Below are 16,667 nucleotides of genomic sequence, written 5' to 3'. Positions count from 1 at the left end.
GCAACATTAAATGTTTTTTTTTTCTTTTCCAGATTTTACTCTAATGATTACTTTTTTGCTCTTGTGATTTACAGAATAATGTCAGGTCTTTGGGCATCATGTTCATGGGGCGAGGTGGGCGTTCTCATCTTTGATGAAAATTGAAGTAGCAAGAGTTCAAAATAAAAATACTTAAATACAAGTAAAAGTCCTGAACACCATTTTTTTTTTTTTTTTTTGTGAGCTATAAGTACATACATAAATTACCAACAAAGCAAAAATACTCAGTATGCAGAATGGCTCCTTTTCAGAGTGTTATATTATTATATATTAATATTAGTGGATCAATATGGTTGATGTATTAGTGTGTAATGAGCATGTTGTAGTATTTTTTTTTTTTTTAATGGAATTTAATCTATAAAAATGCATCATATTTAATTCATGTTTTGTGCAGAAGACCATAATGTGAAAACCAGTTCAGGTCACTATTCAGGTAAATAGTGGAGGAAAAAGCGCAATATTGCCCTCAGAAATATCAAATAATTAGAATATTCACGTAAAGTACAAGTACTTCAGACCTAAAGTACAGCAGTAAATGTGGTGGTTATAACTTATTGAAACGCACTATGTTGCCTGAGTGTCATCTAAAGGTCTTATGTGGAGGCAAATCAATAATTTATTTGAAAATATTTCTGCGAATGTAACTGACAGCCGTTTTTTTTTTTTTTTTTAAAAAAAAAAAAAAAAAAAAAAAGCTTGAATAAAACCGCAGAACAACAAGTTCATTTCCACGGAGAGGCGCGGCCAAAGAGGACAGGGAAATATGAATTATGATCCGCCCTCTGGAGGCAGCTCAGGACGCACTGACAGAGGAATCCTGGAGGAGAAAGAAAGAATAAGAGCACTTTTCCTTTGAAACTGGAAAGCTTCACACTTCCACACAGACATGCGCTGGAAAAGTGAAGTAAAAGTTGGCTGTTGCATTGTGGCCGAGGACGACAGCGGATCTCTGCTGTCCGGCGATGAGGTGAGTTCTGGCGGTCAGAGAGCGCGGCAGGCTGCGGGGGGAGCGCGCGCCGCGCCGCGACGGAGACTAAATTGCTTTGCCAATTAAATCAAAGCGTCATTAAAGCCGGCCGTCAGCACGCTGACAGCTCAGTATTTTCACAATTTGACGAAATGTCGAAGAAAATTACCCCTCCCCGAATTCTGCAATTAAAACTCAAGTAGTTAATGAGACCTCTTCACCTTTTGGTTGCCCCGGTTAGACGTTCGTGGCGAACTTAGCCTTTTAATTGCCGTTATTAAAAAAATCAATCCCCCTTTTCCTCGAGACCTCGCGCTGGCTTTTTGATTGGCACGTGAAATTGGCGTGTTGGGGTTTAACCGCGGCACGCGCGCCGGCAGCGAGCAGAATCCCCCAAATGCAGATCTCAAGAACATAATGCACATAGGACAAGTATTAGTTCAAGTGTTGTCTGTTTTTGTAAGTAATGACTATCCCTCTCTTTTAAATGTCATTGTGGTAATGGCCGGGCGTTGTCATGGTGAAAAGTGAAAGGCATGATATTTATGGGATGGAGCAGGGGGCATTTAAGGCAGCTGCCACAGTCTGACAGAGAGACATCCTCTGCCTGCTGTAGCTTCTCGTCATGTGTGAAGATTGCAAAGGAGACGAGGAGCTGCTAAGCAAATGCGCTGAGGACAGGAGAGACATCATGGTAGGAACGGAGCGGAAAACTTCATCTGTTCTGGAAAATTAACCAAAGGCCAGTTTTGTGGACGGGTAAAGTTTGTGGACAGGAAAATTTGAAAGGTTTAAGGCAAATTTCGCGACTCCTCCTGCTCAATTTACTTCAAATTAACATCTGAAAGGAGAATTAGGAGGCAAAATCAAACCAAACTTTCGGCTAAAAGAGATTTTTGCTGAAATAGATTTTGTTTTTAAAACCTTTCTGTTTGAAACATTCTGCCATGTTTGACAAAAATAAGTTCTGCCGAAAAGAATCTGAGGATGGCTGATGTCTTGTGAGGTTTATCATGAGGTTGGTGTCAGTGACAGGTGGAGATATATCATGTGAGCCCCGCCGCACTGGAGGCACGGGTGGATGCGTTCCTGTGCGTAATTTTCTAACCGCGGGTCTGATCCCTTCAGGGCGCACCGGTGGAGGTTCTGGATGAAGACGCGTCGTCCCTGCAGGCGATGGCATCTGCGCCTCTGTTAGGCAGAGCTGTGTGCGCGAGCTGCAACGAGGAAATAGTGGATAAATATTTATTAAAGGTAAAAAGTGCCAGCTGTTTTTTTTGTGTGTGCGCGCAACTTTTTTTTTTCTTCTTTTTTTTTTAAAGAGGTTTGTCTTTCATTAAATTTTGGATGCCTTTTTCCTCGTTTGGATTTGTGTGGTTTTCAGGCTCGTGCTGGTATTCATGCGTGTATATACAGCAGGTCTGGATACCTCGGAGCTGATTGGCTTCTGCTAATTTCTCCTGTCTCTGCTTTAGGTTAACGACTTGTGCTGGCATGTGCGCTGTCTGTCCTGCAGCGTGTGCCAGACTTCACTTGGCAGCCACACGAGCTGTTACATCAAAGAAAAAGAGGTTTTCTGTAAACTGGATTACTTTCGGTATGTGCATCGATTTTTATCTGTGCTGCTCTAAAGACAATCGAAGCTGCCGATTGCAAAATTAAGCGACCATCCACTTAGTAATTACACATTATATTGCAAATTCACAGCTGCTGGACTTGATATTTCTCCCTTGCTTTGGCTGGATATTTAATTTAAATTGTAATTATTTACATTGAGTTGATGGCCAATAAAGGCATCATTAATCTTGAAATAAAAAAGACTAGATAGATACTAATTTATTTATTTATTAAATTCAGGGCCTATTTTATCTGAAATTTGGCAGAAGGGCAGCTGTGTCAGAGTTTCCCTGCCAGGGTCCAGGCTTAAATCACTCAGTTCTTTAATTTAGGGCCAAACTAAAGTTTAAAAAAATGCACTCTGCCTTTAAAATGCCGATGCGGCACCTGTCTTCCTGAAGCCTTTCAATGCCCCCAGACTATCAGATCTACTGCATATGTGGGTGTCTGATTTGCTCACCTTGACCTTCACCTGCAGAAGATACGGCACGTGGTGCGCGTGCTGCGGCCGGAACATCCACTCCACAGACTGGGTCCGCCGGGCCAAAGGCAACGTGTACCACCTGGCCTGCTTCGCCTGCTTCTCCTGCAAGAGGCAGCTGTCCACCGGGGAGGAGTTCGCTCTGGTGGAGGAGAAGGTGCTCTGCAGGGTTCACTACGACTGCATGCTGGACAACCTCAAGCGGGCCGTGGAGAGAGGTGAGCCGGCCGGCCCGGGGTCCGCTGGAGGGGCCCGCTTCTTAATCTTCTTAGGATATTTTTTTTGAATGTAATTTTTAGTTGAAGCTTATTTCCTAGAGGCTGGGACAGTAACTTTAATTGCTTTGCTCCAGATTTGTTACATTTTGCCATAAAAAGACAAATATTTCTCTTATTGTATAAAGAAAAAGAAAAAAAGCAAATATTTATCACAACATCAGTAATTCCTTCAAAATGCTGAAAGATAATTAGTTTGTCTCATTTTTTAATGATAGTAGATCATTAAGTCTAAATGGAAGTTACTAAAAGGCCTAAACTGAATTTACACAGGTTTCCAACACGTCCTGGGAATAGTAATCTATATCTGAAATTAAAGTGAATTTGCCCGTTTTTTTAATAGCTTGGTATTAGTTTATTAGTATTTTAAAGTAATATTGATTTCCAGTTCTGTGCTAAATATTTCAGGATGTTTTCATATGAGAGTCTGCTCTTGTTGCAGGAAACAGTGTTAACATGGAGGGGGCTGTTCCCACTGAGCAGGAGATTAACCAGCCAAAACCCTCCAAGAGAGCTCGGACCAGCTTCACTGCCGACCAGCTGCAGGTTGACCTCCATCATCGCATTGCAGACAGATTGATAAATAACAGATAATAAGATTCTACTGGGAAAACACACACAAACAAAATTTGGCCTAAAAATGAGGCTAAAAACAGTGGCCTCATCCTTTAAATGTTACCATATATTCTGTAAAACACACTTCTTTTCTTAATTTGTTCAGGCAGGTAAAGGAGGGATCCAAACCGTATGATTTTAAACATGTTATAATGTGTGTACAGGCATGGCGTATGCAGTGACCACACTGTATGCTGGTGTGCAAAAAACACTGCAGCGTCCCTCGTGTTTGAGCCCTGATAGATTACTGTATCCAAAGAGACTGTATGAAAACATGATACAGGGTAAAACTAAAATTAGGTGTTGCAAGGCAGCTGGAATACCACAAACAAGGATACTGTTTTTTGTTTTTTTTTTTGTTACATATTTTTAAAACTGTTTTCCTCTCTAAATATTACTGCTAATAATAATGATTATTATGTGTATTGTTCAGGGGACTATAATTAATTATAGTATAATTTCAATTTTAAAGTTAAAGCAATATATGAGCAGCATTAAGGCCATGTAGAGCAAGACAGATGTGCAAAATTACCCATACTGCTTATATTTTCTGTTATTTAAAGTCATTTTTAATATCATGTGTCCGATATCTGACTGACTGACTGATCTACCTTTGAACATGCAGGTGATGCAGGCCCAGTTTGCTCAGGACAACAATCCAGATGCTCAAACGCTGCAGAAACTGGCGGAGCAGACGGGCCTCAGCCGAAGAGTCATACAGGTCAGTGAAGGACCGGTGCATGAATATACAGATGCTACTATTTAGAGAGAAGCAAGAGTTAAAACTCAGAGGTGTAGTTACACATTCGATGGCAATACATGTGCAAAACCAAAGGGAAAAACAGCAATTCTACCATTAAATAATATGTGTTAATGTGTACATTTTAGGCTTTCTCCAACTAACTAATGATGGTTATTTCTGATTGATTGTGCATTTTAATGCAGCTGGTTGAGGTAAAGTTCAAAATACTTGATATCATGCTGCATAAATTAAATCCAGAACAGTGCATCACATTTTACACATAAGCTGATCATACAGTTTTAACTGTATTTAAAATATTAATCGACAAAGTATCCAGTAACTGTGGGTGACAGGTAAATGTACTGTAATACAAAGTACAGTGTCTCCTTCTGAAATAGTGGAGCAGAAGTACAAAGTGGCATACAATAGAAAGTTAAGTACAAATACCTTAAAATTATACTTAAGTACAATAATTGGGTACATTTACTTTGTTGCTTTAAACCACTGGCAAAAGGTGCATATCATGTATGTGAGAACTATGAACTCATTATTAGCTTTAAACGGATGTTTGTGGGACTTTAACCTCAGTTTCCACTGCTAACGAAGGTTCTTCCAGCAGAACCTTAGTTTGACAGTGACACTTTTGGGAAAACACACCTCGGGGCAGAATTGTCCTTCGCTACGTCAGCCTAGCTAGAGTCTCTGGTAAGAATGTATGACAAATTCAAGTTAGCTTGTACAGTTTACAAGCTACCACGACCACCCACAGCCTTCATCTTTGTGTTTGCTTCTTTCAAATGCAGCCTGACAGACGGTGTTTGTCCTGTTAACTCAGGTCTGGTTCCAGAACTGCCGAGCACGCCACAAGAAGCACGTGAGCCCCAACCACACCTCCAGCACCCCCATGACCTCGCTGCAGCCCAGCGGTCTGTCCCAGCCCACCCCGACCCCCGAGGAGCTGCAGTACACAGCTTACGGAGGCCCGGAGGGATCGATGCTGTCTGCACTACACTCCTTCATAGACAGTGAGCACCTGACTTTTTTCATGATGTTTTGCTTACTGTGCTTAACTGCTTAAAAAAAAAGTTATTTCTATTTTAACACTTGACATATGATCTTATTTTTCACTCTACGTAAAGCACCCCAAACCCACATATACATACGTGTGAATTTATCATTTATAACATGAGAAATCAACAAAAAAAAAAAGCGTGTTCATTTTTTTTCCTTTGTGATGTCTTATAGTTCACATGTAAATTAACTGAAAACCAAATTTACATGTAAAATGTGTTTCATGTGAAATGCCAAGAGGCAAAAATTAGTGACCAATTTTTTAATTTATACATAAAATACATTTTTTAATTATTATTGTAGTGGTTTAATTAAAGCTTTACCTTCAACTGGAAGGAGTGAGTGGCTTAAATGTAGCCAAAGAGCAATTTGAGCTTAGTTTATTTGCTGATGATTTGATGTTATATTTGAGTAACAGTAAAAAAAAAAAAAAAAGAAAGAAAAGAAAACACAGATGAGCATCAAAGCAGATTTTAAGAATTTTTAAAGGAAAAAATAGATTAGATTTTGTACAAATTCTGAGGAAAAAAAATGCAAACATCTTCTCGTTGATTAATCAACGTAACAATAACATTAATGAATAGTCAGCCTGGATAAATATTAAAAATATGACTATCGGTTTTTCATTGGTGGCACTCTTTCCTCAGCTAGCTCACAGTGACATCACTGCTCGTGAAACGTACTCAGCTCCTCTATTTATTCCAAACCAGTGTTGTTTCTGTTAGCTAACATAATACAACATTAGTCCTTCCAGTCACCAGGAGCTTAGAGGAGGAAAAACAAAGCGGTCATAATTACTGAAACAGACATTTTGTGAAAATAAAGACGATTTTAAAAAGGCAAAATTCAAACAATCACTATCTTAATATTATGAATAATCTCTATTTCTTTTTTTAATCAAACTAAGAAAACACGATACTGAAGCGTTTACTACTGTCTTATTTAAAATGGTTATATATCTGAATATGTATTATGGAAAGTGTAATGACTCCAGTGCTCTCTCTGTGTGTGCCAACAGTACACTCCCCTCCATCCATGTTTCAACCGCTGCTGCCCGCCCACGCCATGACCTCCCTGCCTGTGTCTCACACCTGAGCTGCTCTCCCACACACACGCACGCACACACACACACACACACACGGTCCGTCATTAGCAGCCGCAGTATTCAGATCTCCACGGTAAATATAATTTCATTTTAAGTGAACCATAAAGCCTTTCCTTTTACATGTTGACATTCTTTGAAAACACTTGAAATCCATAATAAGCTCCACACACGGCTGAGCTTAGTATGGATGACTATAATTAACAGTCCTAAATGTACTGTATAATGTGGACATGGAAAGGTTTCATTGTACCTCATAGGATTGTGACATTCTAGATTTCTATTTGTTTGTGTAGTTGGTGACACAGTTTGACCGTGCTTCTCTAAGTGAAAGCCAAGAGACCCAAAATGTCAACTAATTATGAAGGTGAAATTGTTTGTGTTTGAATATTGCAATTTAATTTATTTATTGTATGTCTAGTCTGCTTTGAAAATAAATGTCTACTTTCACAAACCTGTGAGACGAATGAATGACAGGAGACATGTTGCACAGCAGGTGACATGCTGCTGTGCTCAGACCTCAGGTTGCATATTTAGAGTGCATGGAGTTAGTGCAAAGTAGATAAACAATTTATTGATGATGATGGAAGTAACGAAACATCTATATTTTCATGAACATACACACAGCAAATATATACTGTTAAAAACATGCATTTTTTGCGGTATAAATAAATATATGACAGAGACATTTCTCCACAAAGGAGCAACAATAAATAAAAGAGTTTGGAGCGCCGACAGGTCGGAGCACTGCATTTTCAGAGTTTGACTTTTAAGAGTTTGCGGTAAGAAAACTGACGCCCAGGTTTTACTTGTGTCTACTTGTTGACTGTGGTTGACCAAAAGAATCTAATTTCCAGACATGCGAGGGTGGGGGAGGCATATAAAAACACAGTTTTTACTTCACTTATCAGATCTCAGGTATTCACCCTCATGGGAAGGAAACTGAACCTGAGCGGCATGCACATAAAGATACAAAACACAACCGGGAGCACAGTGGTTATGCAGTGTAAGAAAGGAATAACAACACGCTACATGTGGAATACGCCACACTTAGCACTACATGCATCATTTCTCTCCTTTTGACATACACAAGCTGAGTTGTTTGGCTTTTACTGAATGCTTACGTTGTACGTGTTTCAGCGTGTTCAGCTCAAACAGGGCACAAGGTGTGCAGCTCTGGCAGTGCTGTCACTCTGAGGCACCATGAGGGCAGGTTCTCAGGTTTGACAAACAGTACAAAGACTCACAAGCATGAGTCACATCTCGAAGATCTGAAGGTGAGCACTGTGCCAAGGGATGAATGACTACATTTAGGAAAGAGAAGACCTCACCAGAAGTTTGAAGTCTGTAAAATACAAGGATACAGTGTGAAGCTGCCAACAGCTGCGTCACTCATTTGTTTCATCAGTCATATGACCAACAACCTGGTGATGTCTAAACCTGGCTCATCGGTGATACAAACAGTCAGGCAAACTGACCTGACATCAGTCGTTTCACAAAGGCATGTACACTTTGTCTGATGCCGCAGATGTTCAGGAAGCAACCAATGGAAAACGTTGATAATCAGGAAAACAATCAGATTAATAAACAAAAGTTCTATTTCACTAATACTTAAAAACTCCATAGTACTATGCAGGACCAGCCCCGCTTTGGATTAACAACAGGAAGTACTGTTTCAAATGAGGTTCATAACTGCAACAAGAAATGTTGGTTCACTAATTCCAGAAACTTCTCAAACCTCTCCAGCAGCTCAGACAAACGTCTCCGCTCTGCTTCAGTCTCTTTCAAACACACATTTCTTTGATGAAGCGGCTGAAGACACTGCCTCTGTTTCCAGCTTATGCAGGTGTGGTTCAGGCATACAAAGCATACAGATGGACAGCAGAGAGCAGGTGGGTGATACTGCAGGTGTAGCTTGAGAAGTTTCTGACGACATCATGATCATTTTTCATGCTGGGAAAATCCACCAGTATTGGAGAACAGGAAGTCACTTTTTACAGTCACCTTTAAAGCCTACAGCTGGTGACTCTCTAATACTATGAAGATAGAGTTTGGGGGAGTATCACTTTAAGAGCTGCTGAGTGACACACGTGCTCATATCAGCAGCCGGTTAGAAAACAAAGCAACAGCAAGTGTAACAGGTAGAGTAGAGCTATGTGTTTTCGGTGGTTACAATAACAGGATGGTGCTGAGAAAAAACCTGCGACTATACGGTTAAGTGACGTTCTTCTAAATCAGCTTCCATTCCTACACCTCACATTTGGAAAAGACAAGAACCCCCATCACTGGCTGCTGACTATCCCTTTCTTAACAACAAAAAAAAAAAAAATCAGACAAGCACCTTTAAATGTAAACTATGTAGCTGCAAGATGCAATTAGACACCTAATGAGGCAATTCTAAGAAAAGGCACTTCAAGAGCGAAGCACTTTGAACTGCTGCGCCACTATGTCCTCGACAGTGAAATAAGGAAACAGTGGACACTGAGTGGCAAATACGTTTCTCAATGTGAGACAATTTGAGGTCAAAAACTGTGATAACACAATACATAGATGAGCTGACGTTTGACCATTTCATGGAAAAACTGGTTCAATCAACAGTACGCAGAAGACGTCTGGTGATGACTGGCACCACCAAGTGGTGAAAACTGGCAGCTACAGGAGATCTGGAGCAAAAACATCTGATGTTTCCCACAATCTCAATAAAAAACAGAAACCCTTGTTCCAGTAGAAACTAACTATGGCTGTAAAACATACACAAAAAACAGATTTCAAAAACCTTGGTGTGACTTTCTTTTTTTTTTTTTTTAAGAGAAACTGCCTTCTGCAGTTATAAACACCAAACAACTATCAAGTCCATAAACTATGAGCATGTGGGTGAATTATTACAGTTGCTCATCTACAGTTTGTTCATTATAGTGTACAGCTGCAACTTGTGTACACTTTTTATTAGAATCATATTTGGCAAATTCTTATTGCCACACAGGCTTGTACCAAGTTTTGGTAAATAATCTCAAGTCTGTCTCCTTCCCCCACCTTTTCTATATTTCCTGCTCGCCTTCTTGACGTTCCTCTTGTCCAGGATGCGGCGCAGGGTTTTGTTCATGTAGAAGGGCCGGTCGGCAGAGCCGTCGTTCACCTCCAGGTCCCACACTAGGAGGCAGCAGTAGCAATATGTTACAAACCAAAGCACAGCTGAGACAATCACTTAGCACCTCAAACATAAAGCCTGACATCTCTGGTCATCGTTTCTATTCAAAACCACAAGCGAGGTACTTTGAAAATGCACTGGACAATACTTAAACCATTTATGTTTATTCAAAAAAATGATTCACATTTTCATCGGATTTCATTGATAAAAAAAATTCTCCTATACAAAAAGAACACTGAATACCCTCCAGACAGATGTGTGTATTATACTTAGTATTAAAACAGCATTACATCTGAACCATCCAATAAAAAATTTACCAAAAATGGCTTTGACATCCTTTTATAAACTGTATCGCAAAAGGTTCCTGGTGTTAGGTCTAAAACCACAGAATAAGAGGAACAATTTTATTTTTTTCACAACTAGGCACATAAACTAGTGGCTGCATTCAGAAGTTTCCTGAAAACTGTCAGCTTCTGTTCAGATTTTAAGCAAAAGAAAACCATAAAATGTCTTTTGAAGTCTTGACCTCCCACAAAAGTCTGGTTTACAGTACATCAATGACCGTGATGGAAACTCTGAAATGATTGTGACCTTAAAATAAGAGAAACCTGTTTTGCTAAGTGCAGGATTACACACCATTTTTGGATCTGTGTCTGTGTTAGTATAAATACGGTGGATCAAAGCAACCTAGAAAACCAATGGTAAACATCAACAGCCAGCAAAATAATCATGCTAGACAGAAGAAATAAATCACATGGTTCTTTTCCCATATGTGAAAGTGCATACACTTTTACACTAGAAGACCAAAGTGCGACAAGAGGGTGCCCCATAAGTCCACCACTTTTCCATGGTGATGCCTTATGCCGTAGTCCGTCAGTGGCGTCTGTACATGTTAAGGTCCTCACGTTTGTTTGGGTAAAAATGCTCGCATCATATTCATCTCAGCCTGTGCGTCCGTCCTGCGAGTTGACACGTACCCTCTCAGTAAGGCAGAGGTCAGCAGAGAATGCAGAGAAGAAAAAGAAAGAACATAAGCGTGGCAGAAAAAAAAGGCAAGTATCTGAGTTGGCTCAAGAGAGGAAGTAAACAGAGGTCTTTTTCTAGTCCCCCATGCCTTTCCTGTGAGGAACTGGAGTAAAAGCATGTCCTTTCACGTCCAGGCCATCCCTGACCAGGCTGGGATGCATCCAGTTATGATGTTTAGCCCTACAGCACTCGCTCTCAAACGTCCAGACCCCCCACACATACAGTAGATATGGAGAAGTGATTGAGAGAGTCATCAGTTCAGTAAAACGGCCGCACATCGCTCAGGAGGCAGCGCATAATTTGGCACCCTCCTCTCCTTTGCGCAGGATCTTGTGCAGGCCAGGAGACATGTAGTAGGGCCTGGAGGAAGAACCATCATTCCTCTCCAGGTCTTCACCTGAGGCCAGTTCCCAGCGTGGGAGAGGAGGAGCAGGAATAGCAGACAGCGAGCAGGCAGTGACAGGCAGAAAGAGAAAGGAAAGCAAAGACTTAGTAGAGAAAAATGGAAACTAAAGAGAGCTCATTGAGCAGGAATCAGCTTCAGTTTGTCATTTAGAGGCAGTTTTTTAGAGGGAAAGAGTTAGATTCAGCTGCTGACAGGCTACATGGCATTTAATCTTTAACCATCAGAGCATTACTCGGCACGAGCAGTCCCATTCTCACACTGTGTCATGTAAAGTGCTGAAAACAACAGCATACTCACAAAAGCACAGGAACAATGTGTCCACACACACGGCATAGACGTTAAAAAAGCCATGTGCAATCATGTAGGATCCAAATATCACCGTCTGAAAGAATCAGCAGGTCGCAGTCAGTATGCCACAATATCCACATTCACTCTGCATCCCAACAAACACCAAAAACAAGAATAACATGAACCACTGAGTCAGAAATCCTGTGCAAATCTCTATTCTGATGTGAATAACTAGAGTGACTGAAATGGTGTTAAATGTATTTTCCACAACTAAGAAAAAATGAGGAAGTGTGTGTTCTCTCTGTTCTTTGGATGGGTGAGGTATTAGACATGGTGTTGGATAGGATGACGACATAAATCAGATCCCACTGCCTGGGCCTGCCTCTAGGTCTTCATGGAAATGAGCAGAGTCATCCAGAACAAAAAGTCTCTAAATCAGTTCTAAATGGTCACATTTTGTCAGCGCCATCCTTTGCAATAATGGGACTAATGTAAAGGCATAAAATGTCAATATATAATATTTGTGGTATATTCTGTGAGAAAAGAAGATCATTTTTATTTCATATATTTGCAAAACTAATGCTCCAGCTGCATTTTAATCTTCCTCTGCAGTTACTTTAACAAAACATTATTACAGGAGCAATATACTTAAAGGCACCGACTGAGCCAGAGGCATAAAATAGAGGAGAAATACACTGACTGACTTTCCACAGTACAAATAGGAAGGTTTTGAATAAAACTAAGCTCCTTTAGTGTGCGCAGTGAATAGTCAAAGTCAGAATACAAACATATCTCAACCTCCCCAAGAAACTTGTTTCAGGCTTGGTTGTTATTGCGGGTGGAATCAGGTACAGCACGACGCCAGGGCTGGATGGTGTTACAGCCACGCTATTCATCTGCGTAGTCCCAGCTAAGCGCACTCAAGCGCTTTAGGATTTTCTTTATTTTTAAATGAAGAAATATGTGAAAGTTAAAACTGGGCTTTCTGTTCCCAATCCAAGCCCTGAATGCGAGCTTGTGCTGCGAGTCTACCTCTGACATGTATGTTTGTGGGCTGGGGGGCTGCCTGGTGTGTGTGCTTGCACATATTAGGCTACATTATGAGAGCGACGGACCATTTCCTGATCAAGGGAAGAGGGCAGGTAGAAAATGAAAATCCAGACCCAGACCCCGTCTGCGGGCTTACAAGTATCTTTGCAACAGAAATACAATCACTAAGACTGTTATGATAGCAGATTGTGCACAGTTGACAGGCATAGGCTAAATGCATTGTACATCACACTGTGGCTGCACTTTGGATATTATTCATTTCATTTCTGACATTGTGATAGACATTTAATCCATAACATTACAACCAATGCAGAGCAGGGTGCATGTATGTCATCGGCTGCAAAGCTATTTTTGTTAGCAGCAGAAATATAATCACTAAGATTGTGGTGACAGCCAGTCTGCTCTACCTGTGTGTGCACAGTTAAGAGGCATAGGCTAAATGCATTGCACTTCACACACTGGATATTATTGATGTCATTTCTGACGTTGTGCTCACCATTTCATCCAAAACATTATCATCAATCACGGTTGATTGGCATATGGAGCACATGCACTTCCTGTTGTCATGGCATTCTGGATGTATTGTGTTGGCATCAACTGTGGCTGCTGTTTGGTGTTGAACCACCGCATGTGAAAGATGTTTCTGTCCATTCCATGTGGCCATTTGTATCAGGCTTATGGTTATTTTGTTGAACATTCTTTGGCCAAACACAACTAAAAACTACATTTATATCGAATGTGCTGTTGCCACACCTGCTTTTATTGAAAAAGGAGAACTTTCTTATGAAATTGCTCGAAGTTATGAAAATTTTCTCAGCACCCCACATATTGATCAAGCTCCCTCTTGGCACCAGGTAAGAAAAAATCCTGGTGCCTGCCATGGGTAGAATTACTCACTAAATAGCCCACATTATAATTCCTTACCAGAAGGGGGACCCAGTAGTAATTTAGGGATGGCACCTCCTCTTGAATTACTGGTATTTTACGTGTGAAGAAGAAAAATGCAAGAACACCTGAAAAACATAAAAAAAGAGACAAGCAGAGATGAGAAAGAATGTGGGATACATCACTGGAGACAGATCACAATAACACTCTGTGGCTGAGAGAGAGAGAGTTCATGTGATCAACAGCATCACATCAATTTTTTAAATTTCCACTTAGAATGCTGCAATCTGAGTGGAAACTCAGTACGTATGTGCGTGGCAAAAAAACAACCGGGAGCGAGATGATTTATCATCCTCTTAATATTCAGGAAGCCGTCTCATCCCGTCTCTTCAGCAATTTTTCATAAGTTAAAGTTTATGTCACTTCACAGGCTGCGGGTGACGTTAGACTCACCAACACTTCCTGAAATAAGAAGTTTTCCCAAGAAGAGCAGAAAGTCTGTCACCTTGTCCAGGACAGCCACCCTACAGTGGAGGCAGAGAAAAGCCAGAGTGGAGGAGAAGCACAGACACCACAGAACGGAGGAGGCGATGTCACGCACTGAGACACAGACTCAGGAGAGATCTATAGAAGTGCACACACCACTAAACACATGATGGTGGGCAGGCTGGTCAGGACAAATGTGCAGCTGCTAGAAACACTCAATTCTTGATTGACTCACTGACTTGCATACACTTAATCCCCAATTTCTTCAATCGTTTTTTGTCAGAATCTGAGCATATATTATTTTGTCAATCTGGCATGTTAACAAACAAACAAAATGGAAAAATGAAATCTTATGCTATGCTAAGCAGCAATGAGAGCGCGTCTCAGTGACGGGTAATCTATACTCTGACCTTTTTTAAATGCGTGGATCTGACACAGAATTACAGATTCTAGAATGTTCTTACCGAATGACATTCCTCATCAAGAGGAAGAAAGCGTCCTTGGAAGAGGTGCAGAAGTTCTTCCCATATATTGCTATCTGTTGGTGAGAAAAAAAAAAACAGTGCTTGGCATGGAGTAATGAAGCACTGACGTAAAAGCCAAGCCAACTAACAGCTGAACTGCTAACAGATTGCAATAAATCAGTCCAAACTATTGGCGATGCTGATGTGTCTCAACTCACCATAATGTATGCATTTCTGTTTATAAACTTGATGAAATGTTCCAGGCACCAGAAGCAGCATTTGAGGCAGCAAAGCAGGAATCGAGCGCATGCATTTTGAGAACCTGTGGAAAACAGCATCAATCAGCAACATCTCATTCAGAACAATCACTAAATTGTGCAAGAGTGGGAAGGCTGCTGTTTTTAGGAGTTATAGCTTACCCTTCAGCTTGTGATCCAGGTACTCGAGAACAACTCGGACCATCTGCACCACAGCGAGGATCAGAGAGCCAAAGGCAAGAGAGCCTGTGTGGTAACTGCAACACACGAAACCAAATGGACTAGATATTTGTGTAGAAATCTAAGCTTTTCAACAGATGCTTGTACTGGGAAATATCTATTTTGAGGAGGAGGGGCCGGTTTGTCTCAGCCAGCAGTGAAGCTTACAAGCACTGGCCAAATTTTAAGATTCGAGGCAAACTAAGATAAAGTTAGGCTGTGAAGTAAGCTTTGGTTTTATCTTATTTTTAATAATCCACTATTAGTTTAACAAGCAAGCTTTCTTCAAGTTTTCTTCAATTTGTGTAAAAAGTTACTTTCACTTCACCTGTTCCATTGTGGCCTATTGCTCTGTGTGTGTGTGTGTGTGTGTGTGTGTGTGTGTGTGTGTGTGTGTGTGTTGGAGATTAGTCCACAGTGAGACCTCCTTCAAAGCATTTTTAGGTACAGCACCAGACATCTTAACTGTGACATATACTAGAGTGGCCTGTTATAGCTCCTTACCGTATGGCTCTGCTAAAAGAAGAGTAGAGCGGGCAGGCAGGGATGTCGTTTGGCTTCTTCAGGGCCCAGTAGTAGGACGCGAAGGCCCCGGCCAGGGTGCACTGGCCCAGCGCGATGGTGAAGTTGACCAGCCAGAGGAACACGAACAGGTTACACAGATGGAGGACTAATATATAGCGGTGGTACACACTCTCTCCGCCGTAGAAGGCAAACATGCACTGTGAGCCGGGGCACACTTTGGTAATATTAGTCTGACTGAAGGTCTGAAAGAAAGCAACAGATTTGATCATCACGTGTAGTCGGAAAAGAGTGATGTTTTGAAACTACTCAGTCACAGAAAAAATACTGGCATCACCTCTCTTCTTCTAACACTCTGGCATGTTAATGAATCATTTCACAATGTATGGCTTTCAGGTAAGCCTGCATTCATTAAAAGCTGTGTGACCACACAGCATATAAATCCTTTTAGACGCTCACTTTACCTTTCACAAAGCAGGGAGGGTGGGCGCGCTGACAGAAACATCTGTCACATAAACGCTCATAGCTTTCAGCCACTAACGTGAACTATATTTACAACAGAAACATTAGAGACTGAATGGTTGTCACACAGAACTCACTGCCAGCGACCAGATTTTACTTGTAGGCTATAAGAAGAAGCTATTACATTTGTTTTGATTGATTACAGCTGGGAGTGTGATGAAAGCCCGACCACGAAATATTTCACAGAACAAGAAGTGGCAGACAACTTATAGAGTGATGAAAACAAAGAATCAATGACACAAGTGTTTCTCCGAAAACACAACATCAGTATTTCTCCAGCAAATGCACCTCACTGTGTAAGAGAGTGGCTACTAACCTTTGGACTGCATGTGAGGTTGGCATACATGCATTTATCGTCAGTAGGTGTGACCTTGTAGACTGCGTTACCAGATGATGCTAAGAAGCTGAGGGCAAACGAGTCAAGGTCAAAACAAAGTGAAGTTTCTTCCACACAATGATACATATAGCTTTGTTATATGCATTTG

At 40.9% G+C, this 16,667-nt stretch overlaps 2 protein-coding genes across 5 annotated transcripts in view; one reads left to right on the top strand and one right to left on the bottom strand.

The window, feature by feature from the left end:
- Positions 1–856: 856 nt before the first annotated feature.
- Positions 857–7,422, top strand: LOC143318097 (LIM/homeobox protein Lhx8). Of its 3 annotated transcripts, XM_076726076.1 has the most exons (9): positions 857–1,006; positions 1,623–1,700; positions 2,135–2,260; positions 2,482–2,603; positions 3,102–3,322; positions 3,822–3,925; positions 4,620–4,715; positions 5,572–5,761; positions 6,826–7,422. In XM_076726076.1, exons 1-9 carry the CDS (start codon positions 926–928, stop codon positions 6,900–6,902), a joined length of 1,095 nt encoding a protein of 364 aa, XP_076582191.1. In that variant the 5' UTR covers positions 857–925; the 3' UTR covers positions 6,903–7,422. The 3 variants fall into 3 exon arrangements, with proteins under 3 accessions (XP_076582191.1, XP_076582189.1, XP_076582190.1); XM_076726074.1 differs by lacking the exon at positions 1,623–1,700; XM_076726075.1 differs by lacking the exon at positions 857–1,006 and having other exon boundaries at positions 1,107–1,700.
- Positions 7,423–9,697: 2,275 nt separating this feature from the next.
- slc44a5b (solute carrier family 44 member 5b) overlaps positions 9,698–16,667 on the bottom strand; it is a 31,796-nt gene continuing 24,826 nt past the window's right edge. For both annotated transcript variants that reach the window (XM_076726072.1, XM_076726073.1), the window contains 9 exons: positions 16,499–16,586; positions 15,643–15,905; positions 15,082–15,176; positions 14,881–14,984; positions 14,663–14,736; positions 14,166–14,236; positions 13,752–13,840; positions 11,787–11,871; positions 9,698–11,480 (listed from right to left, as the gene is read on the bottom strand). In XM_076726072.1, coding sequence (XP_076582187.1) covers positions 11,365–11,480; positions 11,787–11,871; positions 13,752–13,840; positions 14,166–14,236; positions 14,663–14,736; positions 14,881–14,984; positions 15,082–15,176; positions 15,643–15,905; positions 16,499–16,586 — 985 coding nt within the window. In that variant the 3' untranslated portion in view covers positions 9,698–11,364. The remainder of the gene's footprint in view (positions 11,481–11,786; positions 11,872–13,751; positions 13,841–14,165; positions 14,237–14,662; positions 14,737–14,880; positions 14,985–15,081; positions 15,177–15,642; positions 15,906–16,498; positions 16,587–16,667) is intronic.

The sequence above is a fragment of the Chaetodon auriga genome, chromosome 3, assembly GCF_051107435.1.
Source record: "Chaetodon auriga isolate fChaAug3 chromosome 3, fChaAug3.hap1, whole genome shotgun sequence".
In the NCBI taxonomy this organism is placed as follows: domain Eukaryota; kingdom Metazoa; phylum Chordata; class Actinopteri; order Chaetodontiformes; family Chaetodontidae; genus Chaetodon; species Chaetodon auriga.
This window is presented reverse-complemented; position numbering and strand designations above follow the sequence as displayed.